Below are 19,808 nucleotides of genomic sequence, written 5' to 3' on the forward strand. Positions count from 1 at the left end.
TTAACATGTGAATTTAACACAGGCACAGAAACGCTACATTCTAATTTAATTAGGGCTGTCACTAGATTAAAAAAAATAATCTAATTAATTACAGAATTTGTAATTAATTAATCTAATTAATCGCACTTACTCGTATGTTCTTTTCATGACTTGAAACAATAATAATAATAATAATAATAATAATAATAGGCCTAATAATAATAATAATTACAATAGGCCTATAAGTCCTATGATGTACTAATATGTTAAAATAGGCCTGGTAAACAGAGTTAGTGAATAAATAGGCTACATTAGCAAACACAAAAAATGAGTCTACAGTATCTTATCTATCTATCTATCTATCTATCTATCTATCTATCTATCTATCTATCTATCTATCTATCAGAAAAGGTCAGAGTTCAAGGAAATGGGAACACCCCCTGATGAAACAGATGACGTGCATTCATTCACGTTTTGTTTACATTTTGGGGAGCTGGATTAGCCAGGAATGATAACTGCACTGAGCTAGCCAATAACCCTTGCTTGGACTAAACATTGATTCTACACCAAAATATTCTATGGATATAAGACAGGACAAGAAAGACTGACTGATGTAAACTTCTCCAAACTATCTGCACGAAAGATAAGACATCCTATCTCTGTAGTTGAAGCTAGAAAACGTCAGAGTCTGAGGTGTCAGTGGAAGTTAGCGATCAAAGTTGTCAACTTGACATCTGTGGCACAGTGGTATTATTTTATTCTGAACGTGGCATGTATCACTCAAATCGCTGTAATCACAACCCAACTTCTTGAGAAGATCATCTTCCAGCACTTGCGATGACTTTGTGCTGTCAAATTGAAATCCCTATGCTACTCTGCGCTGTTGACACTTGCACTGTAGCTTGTGTCATGGGGTAATTTCGGAGCCTGTAATATTTTGATTCTTATGTGCAGCGTGGAAAAGGTAGCGATTATCTATCAAGTGGTTTGATGTTGTAGTGAATATACATGTGTTGTTCTGCCGATGAGCAGAAACCTCTGCTGAAATTGCGGTCGGCTCTATGTAGTAGCTTGGCTACCGCGGTCACACATCATGAACACAAATATTTGCGTCGTGTGTTTCAAAGCCTGAACAGTCAATGCATTCGTATGCTGGGCTATAGTTGTATGAAAGATTTAAGTAGGCCTACCACAAGTCCAACTATTATACAACTGCCATGGCCAAATCAAATGATAAACTGTCTTGAAATGCGCCTGTATTCATATCAGATGAACCAGCTGCCGAGCGCAGACTGGTAGCTTACATCTTTTGATAAAATGCTTTCTAAAAATTATCAAATATAGACAAATCGATAATGGGGAAAACACCACATTTTGTCTGACATGTTATTAGTTGTATTTAAGCTGTAGAGATTGTCTGATTGCTTGTGTTAATTGAAGGAAAACGTCGTTGGTCCACAGCTATTTTTTAACTGAACAGCTGTTCGCAGCAATGCAGTGTCAACTGGCATATCTAAAAATAATTAAATACAAACATATGCTTTTGTTCATGAAAAAAGACAGAAAAGTGTCCGTATTTGTTGTATTTATAGTATTTTAGCTTTAGAAGTTGACGGACGGCTTGTATTTATCACAGCATGAGTGAGTGAATTCAGTTGCCACGCCATGCGCTTAGAACGTATGTCTACCCATAAATAATTAATGCCATTAATTTTTACAACGCGTTAATGCGCCTTGTAATTAATTAATCGAATTAACGCGTTAAAATGACAGCCCTAAATTTAATACATCATATTCTACCACATGTGACATCAAAAAAATAAACACTTTGTCAATGGCGCATTTTTTTGTTTTTAGACAAAAAATTAACATGCAACAAGTCACAAAGAAACTCTGCTTATGCATGTGTCCAAAAGCCATGCTATAGCTACTCAATGCAAACTAAAAACCTGTCTCATTTATATCCAAACTATCCACCACTGTGTGATTTACGAATATGCCTGAAGGTGAATTCTGCAGCAGGTTGTTGTCATATCATCATATCATATGCTGCCAGTCCCCCAGGCAACTGCCGGAGCAGGTTGTCAAGTCTGGAGCAGGTTATCAATCTGATGGTGCTGCACGTCAGCTTGATGAGACAGGCATGACAGGTATGCTGACAGGAACTCACGAGGGGCACGGGGGTAGAGGGGGTGTTTTGCTTCTGTAATACTTGTATACTGCTGTACTCTATTCCCTTTCAATCTGTATTTTGCCATGTACGGCCTCTTTGAGGACAAAATGACGTGTCTCACAGTATGTCGAGGGGCAGGGGGGCGGAGAGGCTTTGTTCTGCTTCTGTAATACCTATATATTGCTGTACATTTGGATAGTAATAATTTTATAGGACATATAATGTGATGAGAAAAGTGATATGTCTCACAATGTGTCGAGAGCCACTGGTGTGGAGAGGCACTGGCTGATCTTGTATACTGCTGTGCTCTAGTCGCTTTGGATATTAATAATTGGATATATAATGTGATGAAACGCTCACAGTGTGTCGAGGGCCACAGGTGTGGAGAGGCTCTGGCTGATCTTCTTGAGCAGGTAGTAGCAGCAGAGCAGGTGGGAGCAGCGCGGGATCAGGTCCTGCTGAAGCTGCAACAGCTGACCACCGCCACCCAAGAACACCTGTAGTACAAACACCCATATAACACAAGTCATTACTTAATCACACACAAACACGGACACACTCATATAACACACGTAAATATACACACGCACGTTTAACCACAAGCACTTTAACAGCCAACTAATTACTGATCACACATACACAAAACATACAGCACTTTAAAAGCCAACTCATTACTGATCACACACACACACGCACACACACACACACACACACACACACACACACACACACACACACACACACACACACACACACACACACACACACACACACGCACACACACACACACAGCACTTTAAAAGCCAACTCATGACTGAGCATGCACGCACGTACGCACGCACGTACGCACGCACGTACGCACGCACGCACACTCACGCACACCTCAAGGCACTTTGAAAGCCATCTCATTACTGAGTTCATAGATTGAGAGACTGATTCTGATGGGCCTTGCAGGCAATTAGTGGGAAATAGCAGTTTCGGGCTCCACTGAAATATGCAGATATGCCTAGTGATGCTGCATGTGAATAGCTTACTGTCACCGTGGCATGTGTTTTGGGAGATGACATGATGAGCATGCAATGCAGTGCGTGTTTCGTATGAAGGTCAGATGAGGCTTTTCATTAATATTTCAATTCTGAATATTTGAGTGTCAGTTTGTGTTGCCGTGTGTGTGTGTGTGTGTGTGTGTGTGTGTGTGTGTGTGTGTGTGTGTGTGTGTGTGTGTGTGTGTGTGTGTGTGTGTGTGTGTGTGTGTGTGTGTGTGTGTCAGAGGTCGCGTTAACCGACAAATGTCCGTCATTGACGGATTTTTTTGAAGGATGACGGAAAATTCTGAAGTCTGTCCGTCATTTTGACGGATCAATATTCAGGGTGATGATAAATAAATCACAAGTTTAAGTAGACTTACTCCTCTATCGAGTAGAGCAAATATGCATTTCAATTAGGTATAGTTATCAGCGCAGATAATGTCATGCTATTACCGTTTGCCTTTCTCCCTCTCTCCCTGCTTGTCATAGGCCTACCATGCGCCGCAGCTGGGCTGTGCGGCTGGCTGCAGCAGAGCGCGCGCCTCTGCGCTTGCTCAAAATAATGAATTAAAATAACTAAGACGTTGCCACCAGCCTACACGTGTGACTTCGACTTTAAGATTCAGAACTATGTGTAGACCTAGGCCTACTACATTTACCGACTATCTGATTTTCTGCCAATGACGAAGTTGTCCCTCTATCGCCCTTCATAGAAGCATTGTTTCATAACTCCTCGCTTGAAACATAAACAAATATACGAATAGCATTTGCTAGCCAGAACCTTCACTCAAAGGCAACGCAGGTCTAAAACGGCTTCAGGACATTAACTAATAAAAACGACGGATATTCAAGAGCCTAAATATTACCAGGCAACGCAACTTACAACTTGGCAAACGTTGCCAGAAACGGCTAACCTTCTCTCATTTCGATAGCTGGTTCACCCATTATAGGCGATATATTTTTTATTCAGACATCTTTACCGCGCATCCCAGAGCTAACTTATAAGCAGATGGGGCTATATAGCGAGGCTCCCTTTACCGTCGCTGATATTTTTCAACAAGGTTTTGCGAAATCTGGTCGTCTTCCTTTTGTAGGCTTCAGTGCCTTTGCCGACTGCCTGGGCTAAAACATTACTGCTTCAAGACGACTTTCCTTTCCGTCGTGCATGTGAAGCCCAACGCGAATATTATTTAACACTGCGCCTTTGTATTACAATCGGTGCATTAATCAGAGCCAAACGAGTGACGGACAGCCGTTGCACTGCACGCGTCTTTTAAAAAAGTGCTTGTGGTGACCATAGCGCTGAACACAGAATCAGACGCGCGTCATGCATGAGAGATATCTGCAGCTTTTTAAACAGTGCAATGAGGGGGGCAGAGAGAGAAAGGAAAGCAAAATTGACTCCATCCTCAAAGTTGGAGAATGACTGTCGAGTGAAAGGGGGTGTATTCACAGCGGTTTACTCTCAATTGGCCGCAATTGCGCATGTGTTGTTCCCGGTGCGGGGTCGCGACCCCCCACATTGAGAAAGGAGATGGAGAATTAAAAAAATAGGCGATGACGGATTTTTTTCGACCCTGTCCGTCAAAATGACGGACTGTGAAAAAGTCTAGCGCAACCTCTGGTAGTGTGTGTGTGCCTGCACACATATTGAAATACGGCAACATCAGCTATAACAGGGGAACTCACTTGGCCTCCAGTCCTTCAGCTGAAGTTGCTGCAAAATGTGTGTGTGTGTGTGTGTGTGTGTGTGTGTGTGTGTGTGTGTGTGTGTGTGTGTGTGTGTGTGTGTGTGTGTGTGTGTGTGTGTGTGTGTGTGTGTGTGTGTGTGTGTGTGTGTAGCCTTGAGTGCCTGTATATATGCACGTGAGTGTGTATGCCTGCGTCACAGAGTGCGCGTGATGTGCTAGCGTGTTGAGTGCATGTTCCATGCCTGTGAGTGTATGTGCGTGAGTGTGTAATGTGTGGGTGAGTGTGTAACGCGAGTGCTTAATGTGCACTATTAATGTGCACTAATTTACAATCAGTTCTTGCGTGCTGCTTACGTTGTCTCAGGTATAGCTGCTATAGGAGCGCTGTGTGTGTGTGTGTGTGTGTGTGTGTGTGTGTGTGTGTGTAATGTGTTGCTTACGTTGTCTCCAAGTCTCAGGTATAGCTGCTGCAGGATGAGCAGGTCTCTGCACAGCATGGCTCTGGTGAGGGCCATGTGGCATACGGCCTGGCACACCACACTCACCGCCACACTGCTGCCATACAGCTGCGACAGGCTGATACGCAGGCTCAGCGAACGCCCTGCAGGGGGCAGAGGAGAGCACAGACAACATTTACCAACATTGTTACACTGTTTAATATATTATATTACAGGCTGATACGCAGGCTCAGGGAAGGCCCTGCAGGGGGCAGAGGAGAGCACACAACAACATTTACCAACATTCATGATGTCATGTTAACGAAATCATTTGCATTTGACAGAGGCATCAACATGTCATGTATAGACTTTATGAAATGAACCCTTTACATTTAGCAAACGCTTTTACCTAAACGTGAGGGCACGGCTAACATTTAAAAGGGGCAGGCTTACAATAGACAACTTAATAAATACCCCAACGACTAAAATGACTATGCATCCTCCACAGTTTACAACAAGCTTCATATTCCGCCGTTGCTTTGGATAGCCTACCCAACAGTTGTATTTGTCGTCCTCAAGCCACATTACACTGAACTTGCATGTACTCATCTTGATTCACGTTCATATTTTGCCTGTTCCTCTAACCGCTTTTTTGTCTGCTTCAACTAGAACATGGCTAAAGTAGGCTAAACGCTGCATCCTCAGGTCTGTGGCTGCCCCCCGCTGTGTGATACCAGCGGGCTGCGCTGCGCCACAGACACAGATCAGTATTATCTACTTTTCGGCATGTTTATAAGGGACGTAGGGCCTATGGCGGTTAAATAATGTTTATAGCGTGACAAAAAGACACTTTTTTTCTTACACTCAAGCTACCCAGATGAAATATAAGACCCCCCACGTAAATATAATACCACACTTCCAAAAATGGCAAAATATAAGGCTTCATAAGACCTCAATAACCAAACATTAAAAGTAAGACTTGAGACTTTTTAAGGATCCGCGGAGACCCTGGAGGCGCATACAGAATTGTTATGAGTGTGGACTTCTTTCTGGACATTTTAAATTTTTAAATTCAAGAGCACTATTCTACATTCAAACATATATCAAATATTTGAGTATTGAGTCCCATCCCTAGTCTGAACGAGATTCTGTTCTGACCTGCGGTGAGCGCGGCTCCCTCTGCGGCGTCGGCGTCCGTCTCCAGGTCCATCTCCCTCAGCAGGACTGACATGGCCCCCGGGGGGTTGCGGATGTCCTGCAGCTTATTCTGGATCTCCTCAATCACGTTCTCACTGCAGACACAAGGCAACAGTACACATGTTAAAAATTAATTACTAGAGTAACCTCTTCTGGTACAACTGTTGTAATTAATTATAAAATTATAATTATATAAAAAAAAAAACATGGCGATACAACACAAAGTCTTCCACCACCAGCAGACATCAATGTGACTTCTTTGTAAGAACAGACCATATATTCAAATTGTTATTATAAAAAGTATGGTGTGTGTGTGTGTGTGTGTGTGTGTGTGTGTGTGTGTGTGTGTGTGTGTGTGTCCAGACCTGTCGTTGGCCAGCATGCTCTCGAGCACCTGCTCGGCTGCCCTCTCTGGGGACTGCAGGTGGTCGAGGGCCTTCTCCATGTCGTAGGCCATGTCACCCTGCACACACTCGCTCACCAGACGCAGACACTGGACCAGCTGCAGCACGTCACGACCCACCTCTGGGTCTGGAGGATGGATGGAGAGAGAGAGAGAGAGAGAGAGAGAGAGAGAGAGACAGAGAGAAAGGTATTAAAACTGTGCCATAAGAAATGTATTTTGTTTATGTTTGTGGGGTTTTTTTTAGCTTGCCGTGTGAATAACAGTCGAGGAGTCTGTCTAGGGCTGCTTTCGATTATGAAATCGAAACGTGAAAAATCAACATTATTACAACACGATTATTTCAGTCAATACAGACATCACGATTTATTTAGACGATATAGACAAATAAATAATTGTGGTAAACAATTCACAATATTCCCTCCTTTCAGCACTGAGAGTGGAGGGCTATAGAGAAACACACAGAGGTGTTCTGCATGAGTGTTGGGTAGCAAGTCTGCTCAGTGCTAGCAATAACTCAAGTGGAGGGAAATGTAATGCGCTTAGCGTAACCTACCTTTAGGCAGTATTAAAGTACTAAAGTAATTAAATATTATGAAATTTGATATATGCATGGGTTCACCGTGTTTATAAGCAAAATGTTGTGAGGAGGGGCAAGACACTGGCAGCCAACCACGTGAGCTAGTTTTTTTTACCGACAGCGGTTTCCAACAATCAGAGGTTGAGTTGTGGGCAGCTAGTGTCGAGCAGCCAGAAGAAAACAAAAATTTATGAACCCATGTATTGCACAGCCCTAAGTCCATCCGACACCAACCTTCAGCCACAGGTGTCTCCTCTTCAGAGAAAAGGTACTCATCAGCAGACAGGTACAGGTGATCCACAGCGAAGCAGGGCAACAGGTAGGACACATATCCCTGGGGAAAAACAACAAGAGGGTTAGTCACCTCTCCCCAATCACAAAAACATCGCACAAAGCACCCATGCAAAGACCCAAATACACATGCATAAGGACAAAAATGCACATCTGGGCAGGGATCCAAATTATTATTTTTTTATCACCAGCCGAAATGTTTTTATGTCACTAGCAGTCACAAATACACACACTACCAGTCAAGGTGGCAAGTAAGTTCTCTTTTCCAACTAGCTAAACTGAATTTTCACCAGCATATGGCCAGTTGGCAGATGTTAATTTAGAGCCCTGCAACTGGGCATGTGAGTTTGGACATGGCAGTAAGTCAAGTCAAAGTCAAAGTATACTAAACACACCAAAATAGAATATTGAAATTGCATTTGACCAGCCTCCAATGTGCAGTTAGACTAACATATAAATAAGACGTTGGCAATAATCACACAAACAGCTAGCTGTAAGCAGTGACATACATATAAATAAGACATTGACAAAGGCACACACACACAGGACTACCAGGTACCTTCTTGAGTACGCAGGCCATGGCGGTGGCCTGGTTGATGAGCAGGGCTAGTGGTGTGGACAGGGCCTCCTGGTACTGCAGGCAGCAGGCGTAGAACTTGGACCAGAACTCCACCTGCAGCTGGCGGTACTCCTCCTGGGAGAACTCGTACTCCACAACACTGTTCTGGAGCTGCAGGGGGAGAGAGACATGTAAGACGAGGACAAATCATACAATGATAGTCATACAGTGCATTCCTAGATGACCCAACCAGGCAGATATGAAATCGATATGAAAGCGAAAGGGTTGGAGATGGTGTGGGGAGAGAGAAAACGAGAGACAAAGAGACAGAGAGACCTTCAAAAAATGGTGATGGATCAGATAGACATTGATTAGACTCACCTCATTCTCCACAGCGAGAGTCACCTCCCTCTTCAGGGATTCCCAGGGCAGGTCGATGAACCTCTCAGTACCTCTCTTGTAAATCTGAAAGCACAAATATGATTATCAAAACGTCTGGAGACTCTCCAGATTTGTCTTTTAGCAGATACTGGAGATCCAAAATGTAAAAAGAATATAAATAAATAAACAAACAAACAAACAAACAGCAATACATAAAACAGCCAAGATAACTGTAAAGCTAGATTTATGCTTCGGACGCATAGCCTCTGCGTCCGTCCGTCCGTCCTGTGTCTGTGGGAGTCCACGCCCACCGCGCAGAGGCTCTGCGCCCGTCGTTGAGCGCCTCGAAAAAATCCTAACTATCCGTCGGACGGACGCGGAGGACGCAGACAAAAAGGCGCTATGATTGGTCGTCTCGCTACTTCCTTGTTCTTGTGGCAGCGCAATGCCGGTAGTTTGCGAGAGCAGAGCTGTATTCTGTTAAAAACTATATTAATGCCTTGTGTGTAAATACATCAAGCTACAAACTAAGTAGGCTAACAAACAATGCATCAGTTGAACACTCCTGGCAAAATGCCTGCGGTTTTACTACCGTAGCTTCCTCCACCGAATGTAAACACACAACGGTAGAATCAACTGTTTACATGCTTGCATTTTCTGCTCGTGAAAACGGACTGGGTATGTCAAATAATGATACCAGTACATTGCCTTTGCAGTTTGTGTGAAAATACTTAGCTAACCGGGCTAGAAAGCAACATTGCTTAATAATGACCGCAGTGCTTGCAATGTAGTGAAGGTAATTGCGCAATTTCAAATGTGGCTCGCGACGAGACCTCGGACCTCGCAGATCTCGCAGATGCATGAATACAAAGTTGGTTCGTGGCCACTCCCACGCGACTTTTGACGCGCGCAGTTGCTGAAGTCTAATCTGACCTTAAGGATGGATGTCCCTCTCCTGCCACTTAATAATTTCAGAAAAGACAATGTCCAATTGACCGTGTCCAATTAGGTTGCATTTCTTCTGTAGGTGCAGTGTGCAACATGCATTTACAGATCTGATCATGTTGATGACGGCATGCCATGAGTGAGGCTACCTGTAAGGCTTTGATGATGGCCATGGCGGTGAACTGGAGGGGGGAGAAGAGGACATCAAGGTAGGCCTCCTGTTGGGGGGAGGGAAAAAAAGATCTTAACCGTGACACACATTTTAAAACCCCAGGACACAGATCGAGATGTAATCATCTCATTGTTCAAATCTCTCTTCAATCCTGCCTGAAAGGTCACAATGCAGTTGCAAGCTTTACGTTAACCTTTATTCTACCAGGAAAATAGACCCCTTCATTAAAATTATCCATCTCTTTTACAAGGGTGTGCTGGCCAAGTGACAGCACAAGTTACAAAACTAAAATTTCAGTTGCATGAAAATAGCAAATAAAGTCATACCCGTGGGTCCTGGTCTATTCCGATGTGGACCTCCTCCTCTGGGGCAGGGTGCATGAACACCTGATTCCACAGGCCAGCCGAGTTGCTAAGAGACAAGTAAACAACAATGAGAAATGAGGAGAGAGAGGAATGAGTTCTATTTGTGTGGTAATCACATGAAAAAACTTCAGGTGCTCATCAGTGTCCAAGAAAGCAATTCATATGGTCAAGAGAGGGGGTCTGAGGCACTCTGGAGTGAAGCTAGGGCTTGATGTCCACAAGAGAATAAAGGCCTTTTAACTTCACTTCAGAGTGTCTCAGACCACCTCTCTTGAACAATGAGAAATTATATGAGGGCGTTATTTGCACATGATTGGCCCCTGCATCCGTGCCAGTGTTAATTTCGTCAGCTTTTTTTGATTTAGTCTTAGTCTTAGTCACAATGACGAAAATCAATTTTAGTCTTAGTCATATTTTAGTCATTGCCTTCCCAATTTAGTCTTAGTCTTAGTCAAAATGACGAAAATCAATTTTAGTCATAGTCAAATTTTAGTCATTTTAGTCATTTTAGTCAACATTTCAAATTTTAGTCAACATTTCAATGTTTAGTCATTTTAGTCAATATTGTGTAAAATAAATAACCTACAATGGCTATTGTTATTTCACAAAGTATTACTAATATTGCCTATTGCAGCAAATATTCACCTTGTTACTTGGTCATTTTCCACCAAATCAGTAATTTCAACATCATAGAGCAAAAGAGCATCACACACACACACACACACACACACACACACACACACACACACACACACACACACACACACTTGCAGGTGCAGGCTTCTCTCTCTCTCTCTCTCTCTCTCTCTCTCTCTCTCTCTCTCTCTCTCTCTCTCTCTCTCTCTCTCTCTCTCTCTCTCTCTCTCTCTCTCTCTCTCTCTCTCTCTCTCTCTCTCTCTCTCTCTCTCTCTCTCTCTCTCTCTCTCTCTCTCGCATTAGAAGCTGCTGCATATTATATTTCATTTTGAGTTTGATCACGGAGGAAGCTACATGCTCTTCTTCACCTGACCGCGGGACTTAAAGCCTGCAGATTGCCGGCAGTGGGAAGACCAGACATCCCAAGTCTGCATGAAGTTCAAGAAGTCTCCCTGATAGTGGCTTCCCGATGACCACGAGTCAGATAAAATACTGCTGATGGTAGACTATGCAAGTTAGCGGTTTTTGTTTTCAATTGACAATGCGAGCAGAGAACGATAATGACTCGTGCGGCATGTGTGGAATAGGCTTAAATAGACTGCGCGAGCACACTTCGTATGCCCTGCAAAAGTCCTAGGAAAAATAGTTAGGCAGGGGTATGCAGTCTGGACGATAGAAAGGACACGCACATACAAATATTTAAACACTACTGCTGTGTTTTGTTTGTCGGGGATGTCGAGGCTCGATAAGCATGACCTGGAAAGAGTTTTTGGAACTTAGGAAGACGCTGAAGACGCACGGAAATGCTGTCGACTTCCTTGGGTCTTTTAGCGTTGCTCTCGACGAGAACAAGTTTCAAATCTCAACAGTTTAAAACTCCTTAGCGATCGCCCATCCATTGATTCTTTTCAAAACTGGGCTACAGCCGTGCCTCTGTTACATTAGACAGGCCAACTTTCCCCCTGCTGGCGCGCGCTCCCGCGGTGACTGATTTAAATACATTCACAAATCCGACCTTCATGATTTGCTTGCTGCCTACTGATATGGTTAAACAACAAATATAGCAAACATTATTAAAAAAGAACAGACAACGAACGCCGGGCTAAGACAGCCTAAGTGAAACGGAGAATAGTGGAAGCTCGAGGAGGTTTAGAATGACAGTATCAGAGGAGGATTGGCGCGACTGTCATTACCTACTGCAGAAACACATGTCTTCGTCATGGATAAGAGGGTTGTTGAACATGTTTCAAAATGAACACTTCCCTCAACGTCGGCTATTTTTTCTCTTTCTCTGGGAATGTTTTAGGACCTAAACTCAACTTAAATGGACTCACTGAACTACTAGGCTACAGAACTACTGACTGAGCCGCAACATGCATTGGCTGCCAGCAGATACAAGTGAGGCAACAAAGCATGAGCGCGCAATCACCTATGAAGTTCAAGACACTTAGGCCTATATTACAATTACAAATTACAAATTAATTATGAATAATTATATATTTTTAATGTCCATTCGTCCATGGCTTGTAAATTTCGTCTCGTCTTAGTCTGCTTGACGAAAATATTTTTTTATTTTCGTCATATTTTGATTTGCTTGAGGCAATTTTTAGTTCGTCATCGTCTCGTCATCGTCAAGGGAAAAAGGGGCGTTGACGAAATATTTTCGTCATCGTCGTGGTTGACGAAATTAACACTGATCCCTGCGCTGTTTGAACTTACTGCTCAAAGTTGATGTATTTCACCACTGTTTGGTTGTCATCGTCCAGCCACAGACCCCAGATATCAGTAGAGGTCAAGGCAAAGTCCACCAGGGTTTCCTGAAACAGGAAATTGCTATTGTTACAAAACAGTCAGAGAATAGGCGCACCTCTGTAGCACAGGTGCTGTATCACTGAAAGGGAAATGTAGCTCTGCAGCACTGTTCGATCAGTGCACTGTGATGAAGGACTGAGAGTCTGAAACGTTGTGCCATTAAATTTTGTCTGGGAAAATCGAACAGTGTTGCGGATCTATATTTTCCTTTCATTACATGCTATTATCATAACCGTATTATTACACAAATACAAACACACAATAAGCAAGCAATTTTCACTTATCAATTTACCACCCACAGGTGTGATGGACACAAATATGCAAAAGCACACATACTACATTCAACTGGGTGGTGAATGAAGACAGTCCCATGCATACAATGTCCATAAATGTTTTGCAGGACTATGCAAACACACACACACACACACACACACACACACACACACACACACACACACACACACACACACACACACACACACGTAAACATTCACGTACACACACACCCCTACCTGTGTGGTGAAGATGGTGGAGAGGTGGACGAGGCTGTAGCGGTTGTTGTTGGCCACCAGCTCCATGACGCAGAACTGTCCCCTCTTGGGCAGGCCGAGGTAGACGCCCAGGCTGAGGCCCGTGGTTGAGGAGAAGGAGAGCCGCAGCTTGTGGCCCTGTCCCGGGATGCTCTTCACCTCCCCACGCCCCACCGGCAGGTACTCCAGCATGTCCGCCACCATCAGGCACACCTGCTCCTGTGGGGACACAAGGGGAGTGCAGTGCATTGGGGTGTTAGAAGGAGGTTTCTGGCATTTTGCACATTTAGCCCCTTTTTGCTAGGTCTACACTGGTATTTCATATGTAAACATTAACCTTTGTAATTGCATTTGTGGGTGGGATATTGATCTCTTAAGACAACAATCCAGTCCATATCTGCAGCCATGACATAGTGGTTAGGAAGGTGGACTGAAGCTCAAAGTTCTGCAGGTTCAAATCCCACCCTTACCGGTCCTACACCTCCATCCATGGCTGAAGTGCCCTTGTGCACCTAACCCCACATTGCTCCAGGGACTGTAACCAATACCCTGCATCTAAATAACTAAGTCGATTTGGATTTTTTTTCTTTTTTTTTAAGCGTCAGCTAAGGCTTCCCCAGACTGACCTTGTAGGACCACATGCGCAGTTTGTGATCTTGGCAGAGTGCGAAGATGAAGGGGTCATCGTCAAACTGCCTCACAGCCAGACTCAGGGCCTGGTCTGAAGGGCTCTGGCCACCTCTGAAGAAATAGATAAGGATATATTATATTGACCATCCATGAAACAGTGGAACAGTGAAACATTGAACACACCCAGTAGAGGTTATCAGAATGCTGGACAAAAAAGGACGTTTTTGACCATTCCCTGCGACTTACCAATGTTTCCTACCCAAAACTTTATAATTTAGACATTCAAGACAATTAAAACAGCACACAAAGTTTGAATAGAGCACACGCACCTCCGCCCTCTGTTGGACAGAAACACATGCACTGCGAAGGAACAAACAAACTAACGAATGTACACACAGATCAGACGATCACGTAGCTTCCTTGGCCAAGGTAATATTAAAACAGAACTGACCTGATGGCAGTGGGCATCCAGCCAGCCAGCCTCTGCATGACTGAGCTCTGCTTCAGCTCCACTATGCCCACAGTGCCTGGAACAGTTTAGACAAACAGAATATGACGACCACTTTCACACAATGCACATGAGTATTTAACACCATGTGTATTTTCATGTAGTGTGTGCATACACTACACAAGCCTACACAAGTTTTAACACAAGTGACTGTTGCTTGCACTATGCCAATCTATGAAATGCCAATAAAACAAATGTGGCCTAACCTAACATGATTACAGCACACAACACAACAGTTACTGTTGAAGCCCCATGGGCCAACAAGCCCCACAAACTCGTCCTTACCCAGGGAGTCGTGTGGGGGCAGAGCGACCACCAGGATGCCCCCGGAGGCGGAGGCCAGGGCGAAGTGAGCCTCTCCCTCCTGGCTGATCCAGGCGGTGGAGGTGGTGGGGCTAACGGGGGGCTGGCCGGGCACGCTGGGCAGCACGAAGCTGTGAGAGGGGTCCTGCAGGTTCAGCTTGCCCACGTCTGTGAAGATGGACTGCATCTGCAGCTCTGTGACCAGCTCCTGTGGACGGACACAAGATACAAGATTTTCATTTGTCATGGTCACATGCTTTCTTGTGCTGGCACAATTGGCAATCAACTGAAGGGTGCAACTGCTCTCTGATGTGTAGGATAATAAATCTGAAGCTCTGTGACCAGCTCCTGTGGACGGACAGATGAGAGGCAGATAATATAGGGTCATTTCACGTGAAATCAGACACTTTGGGACCCGACCGACCCGGATTTCAATCATACTTGGTGTGCCTTTTCAGTAGCAAGGTAGCACCCCAGAACTGCATTGGTTTGAATCTGACACTAATATTAAGGGAGAAACAGACTAGGAAAGGTTCACATGTGAGGGTAGGACACTATACATTCAGCCTTGAATATATCAGTCAGTGTTAGTCACAAAAAGATGCCTGTGGTGTTGTTTGAAAGCTCTTTTCTGGCTCTACATATTACACAATCACCTTGGAATACAACTACTCTCAGAATATGAATTATGATAAATTGAAAAATTAAAAATTGAATATCTAAAAAACTTATATTTTAAAATGGCCAGTTCCTTGTCCAAACGTAGCCGGCAATGTCATGAGCAACACCTCAAATGCTGGTGTTCGGTTTGTTATTCATTTCATAGAGAATTTGACTCACAAATATGGCATCATACAGACCACTTACTAATAATATGGTAATACCATAGTAGCATCACATGACAAGACAAAAACAAAACAAAAATGGTCAGTGTCCATGGTCCCAGGTTTCAGAAACTAAGGCAGATGTCCATTTATACACACCAAATGATGATATGTGAATGTTTGAACATTCCTTCTCTGTGTACCTGTGCCATCTTCCCTTTACCGTACTTTAAAGAGATAATCAATGGCTACACTCTCATTTTGTACTCTACCAGTGCATTTGAAGCAGCAGCTGTGTCTTTTGTAGATAATGTATAAGTACGTCCCGTTGCAGTTACAGGTTCCACTACCAGAAGCACATCCTGATGATCCATGACAAGTCTATCTGGTCTGAAGGGAAAAGTGAAGGATGGAGATGGCCCATGAGGATGCAGGAAGTTCAGTTTCACCTCTCCAGTGCTCGGCATACATTCCTCAGCACATGCTAGCCACCAGTTGCCATCATATACAGCTACAACATACCCTTTGATGCTTGAAAATGTAACACATTCCTTTACTGAGCTCACTCTTTCAACTCTGCCTTCTCTGAATGCTGAAAATGGCCTAACTTCCACTGTGTCCATTGACAATGGGCAGAAGCTGTGTCGTTTTTGAGTACCTGGAATAGTTCTTGCAGATTCAAACCTTTTCAACAGGTTCTCAGCTTCATGATGGTACATCTCTGTTGTGTCAAACTGGCAATGGATGTTCTTGACGTTATCCTTGACAAATTCAAACAGTTGGTATGGCGTTACAATTTAATTGTCAATAGGACGTTGCAGACTTGCTCGTGCAGCAAGCCATTTAACTGTCCCTCCAACGCCATCACATGGACCTTTGCCATGTGATGTGGCAAAAAAGTGCCACTCTGCAGGTATGTGAAAATCTGCCTCGTGGTGGCACAAATTTGTTGTGTTTTTAAGGTTCTTATATTGTGCCGCACAGCCATCAGAAAATATATAGGATCTTCTTTGGACGTTCTGTCATTGATGAAGTGTCACTGAGGAAAAAGAATTAGGAGCTTCTGAAACAGATGTACAGCAATTGTATCATGAATGTTGCAGTCTGAAATAACAACAAAACAGGTTTTTTTCCCAGTTTCAACTGATCTTGGTAGTAGCATACAAATGGATGGATTGTGGCCTGCACTGGTTGTTCCAGTGAAATGATTGAATAGCATCTTGAATTACAAAACTATAGTTTTAAAAACGTTCCTGGTTCAAGGGAGTCAGTCAAGGATAATGTCAAGAACATCCATTGCCAGTTTGACACAACAGAGATGTACCATCATGAAGCTGAGAACCTGTTGAAAAGGTTTGAATCTGCAAGAACTATTCCAGGTACTCAAAAACGACACAGCTTCTGCCCATTGTCAATGGACACAGTGGAAGTTAGGCCATTTTCAGCATTCAGAGAAGGCAGAGTTGAAAGAGTGAGCTCAGTAAAGGAATGTGTTACATTTTCAAGCATCAAAGGGTATGTTGTAGCTGTATATGATGGCAACTGGTGGCTAGCATGTGCTGAGGAATGTATGCCGAGCACTGGAGAGGTGAAACTGAACTTCCTGCATCCTCATGGGCCATCTCCATCCTTCACTTTTCCCTTCAGACCAGATAGACTTGTCATGGATCATCAGGATGTGCTTCTGGTAGTGGAACCTGTAACTGCAACGGGACGTACTTATACATTATCTACAAAAGACACAGATGTTGCTTCAAATGCACTGGTAGAGTACAAAATGAGAGTGTAGCCATTGATTATCTCTTTAAAGTACGGTAAAGGGAAGATGGCACAGGTACACAGAGAAGGAATCAAACATTCACATATCATCATTTGGTGTGTATAAATGGACATCTGCCTTAGTTTCTGAAACCTGGGACCATGGACACTGACCATTTTTGTTTTGTTTTTGTTTTGTCATGTGATGCTACTATGGTATTACCATATTATTAGTAAGTGGTCTGTATGACGCCATATTTGTGAGTCAAATTCTCTCTGAAATGAATAAAAAACCGAACACCAGCATTTTAGGTGCTGCTCATGACATTGCCGGCTACGTTTGGACAAGGAACTGGCCATTTTAAAATATAGGTTTTTTAGATATTCAATTTTTAATTTTTCAATTTATCATAATTCATATTCTGAGAGTAGTTGTATTCCAAGGTGATTGTGTAATATGTAGAGCCAGAAAAGAGCTTTCAAACAACACCACAGGCATCTTTTTGTGACTAACACTGACTGATATATTCAAGGCTGAATGTATAGTGTCCTACCCTCACATGTGAACCTTTCCTAGTCTGTTTCTCCCTTAATATTAGTGTCAGATTCAAACCAATGCAGTTCTGGGGTGCTACCTTGCTACTGAAAAGGCACACCAAGTATGATCGAAATCCGGGTCGGTCGGGTCCCAAAGTGTCTGATTTCACGTGAAATGACCCTATAGTCAGGCCTGATAGTTGAGGAAAATCATGAGCCTGAACAATTAACACTTTTTGAAATAAGATTGCCCTAATGATTTTATTTTATTGCTATTGCAAACAAACCCTGTCACCCTGAGCTTGAATGCCATCCGCCCTGTGTAGCTCTGTGGTAACATTTTTTTAAGGCAACAAACCCCAAATCCAAGACAACAAATAGATGCTTCATAGCCTTGTGAGACATTTAAAAAACAATGTAATGTTATCGGTTGGAAACAATAATGATGCCAAAACAAACAAAAGAGTGGCACCACCTACAATCAATTTCCACTGCTCGAACAATATGGATAGATATGGAAATGGATATCATCACCATAACGAGTGTGTCTTCAGGGATATAGATACTCACACTGCGGTACATGCGTGAAGGATGTTGCAGGGCCAGCCTGTGGACTGACTGGTTGGTGACGATGAGGATGATGACATTGTTGAGGGTCTCCTCAATGTGCACGCCGTCCGGTAGGACTTGGCACTGGGGGATTTTAATGCGCACCGCATTGTTCAGCAGGTTGGTGTCCAGTGACTGCTCCACTAGCTGGACGGTGTCCCCAGACGTGGACCTGAACAGATAACAAAGAGTTAAAGATGGCCGTTCAACGTCATTTCATTAATATTGCCGTGTTCCCCATTGCTATTGAATGTGTTACGCGTTGGTCCCGTTTTAAAAAACGTTCTGGTTGCTTTGTTTCAAGCCGTTTTTGCAAGCTAGTAAGGTGGCTTGTGGAGAAACAAGAGGGTGTTTCGGGTTTCTCGTGGAAATGCGTCTCTGATTGGCTCACTCCTCCTGCTCTCGTGGAAATGCGTCTCTGATTGGCTCAGTCCTCCTGTTCTCGGACAGATTGTAATAGGAAACAGAGTCGCCACTTCCCCGGGTTGTACTGCACTATAGGGGCGGCAACGGTGGCATGCAGGCTCCATTCAGGGCTGTGCTCTTTCGACAGCGACCCCTAGGCGAGCTGCAGGCACAGAGCAACCAGAGTGGGCATGCTGTATGCATGAGGCTTTGTGCTGTGTGTGAATCCGAGAGTAGCAACCAGCTGATAGCTAAACTAAGCTAGGTTTCGGGCCACCAGACATTGCTTGTTTTGAAAACAAGCAGAAAAAAATTACGACATGTTTTTAGAAAAATGGGTTGACATAAACCTTTGTGGACAATGCCTTCTTTCGACGTGACGCAACACAGAAAGGCTTTCGTGATTCGCTTGTTTCTCTGCATCATTTATGTCAATTGGGAAACACCAGAAAACAGCCAGGCGAGGTGACGCACCGCTACGAGAGCCTTGCAAGTGAGTTTAACTTGGGGTGACCGTCCGATTTTCAAAAGGACTGAGTAAAACTGTGTTTTATCGGAAGTTGGCCTTTAATGTATTGCATCACTCTGTGTGTGTGTGTGTGTGTGTGTGTCCCTGTGTCTGTATATATATGTGTGTGTGTGTGTGTGTGTGTGTGTGTGTGTGTGTGTGTGTGTCTGGGTTAGTTGTTACTTTAATAAGTTCTATTATCTGAGTTTTAATCTGTACAAATGTAAAAATGCAAACAATGTGGTGCATTCTGGATGTGAGAAACTAGTTCTCTGTTCATTCATTTTTTGGGGAAAATGCTGGTCAAAGGATGCAAGTCAGTAGCAGTCACTTGGACTTGTTGACATTCGTGCAGGCTCCACTTACCAGTGTATGAATCTGTTACTAGTGACAGACAGGAGCTTCCCACTCTCTTCATAGTAAAAGCCTCCTGCGCTGTCTGGACATTTGACACCTCCAGGAAGGGCACTCAAGCCTAGTAATAAACCATCACAAAACAAAGCAAGATTAGGCCCTTTGGCACTACTACATGGTGGTTATGAATGAT

The 19,808-nt window shown here is 43.6% G+C and overlaps 1 protein-coding gene across 1 annotated transcript in view; it reads right to left on the bottom strand.

The window, feature by feature from the left end:
• Positions 1–19,808, bottom strand: part of nup160 (nucleoporin 160) — a 32,397-nt gene that overhangs the window by 11,886 nt on the left and 703 nt on the right. The window contains exons 2-17 of the mRNA XM_063196717.1: positions 19,628–19,736; positions 18,310–18,520; positions 14,603–14,828; positions 14,261–14,336; positions 13,806–13,920; positions 13,162–13,398; positions 12,557–12,654; positions 10,163–10,247; positions 9,814–9,882; positions 8,720–8,803; positions 8,339–8,509; positions 7,723–7,822; positions 6,871–7,036; positions 6,467–6,600; positions 5,312–5,472; positions 2,513–2,649 (exon numbers count right to left, since the gene is read on the bottom strand). Coding sequence (XP_063052787.1) covers positions 2,513–2,649; positions 5,312–5,472; positions 6,467–6,600; positions 6,871–7,036; positions 7,723–7,822; positions 8,339–8,509; positions 8,720–8,803; positions 9,814–9,882; positions 10,163–10,247; positions 12,557–12,654; positions 13,162–13,398; positions 13,806–13,920; positions 14,261–14,336; positions 14,603–14,828; positions 18,310–18,520; positions 19,628–19,736 — 2,179 coding nt within the window. The remainder of the gene's footprint in view (positions 1–2,512; positions 2,650–5,311; positions 5,473–6,466; positions 6,601–6,870; positions 7,037–7,722; positions 7,823–8,338; positions 8,510–8,719; positions 8,804–9,813; positions 9,883–10,162; positions 10,248–12,556; positions 12,655–13,161; positions 13,399–13,805; positions 13,921–14,260; positions 14,337–14,602; positions 14,829–18,309; positions 18,521–19,627; positions 19,737–19,808) is intronic.

Source organism: Engraulis encrasicolus, chromosome 4, assembly GCF_034702125.1.
Source record: "Engraulis encrasicolus isolate BLACKSEA-1 chromosome 4, IST_EnEncr_1.0, whole genome shotgun sequence".
In the NCBI taxonomy this organism is placed as follows: Eukaryota; Metazoa; Chordata; class Actinopteri; order Clupeiformes; family Engraulidae; genus Engraulis; species Engraulis encrasicolus.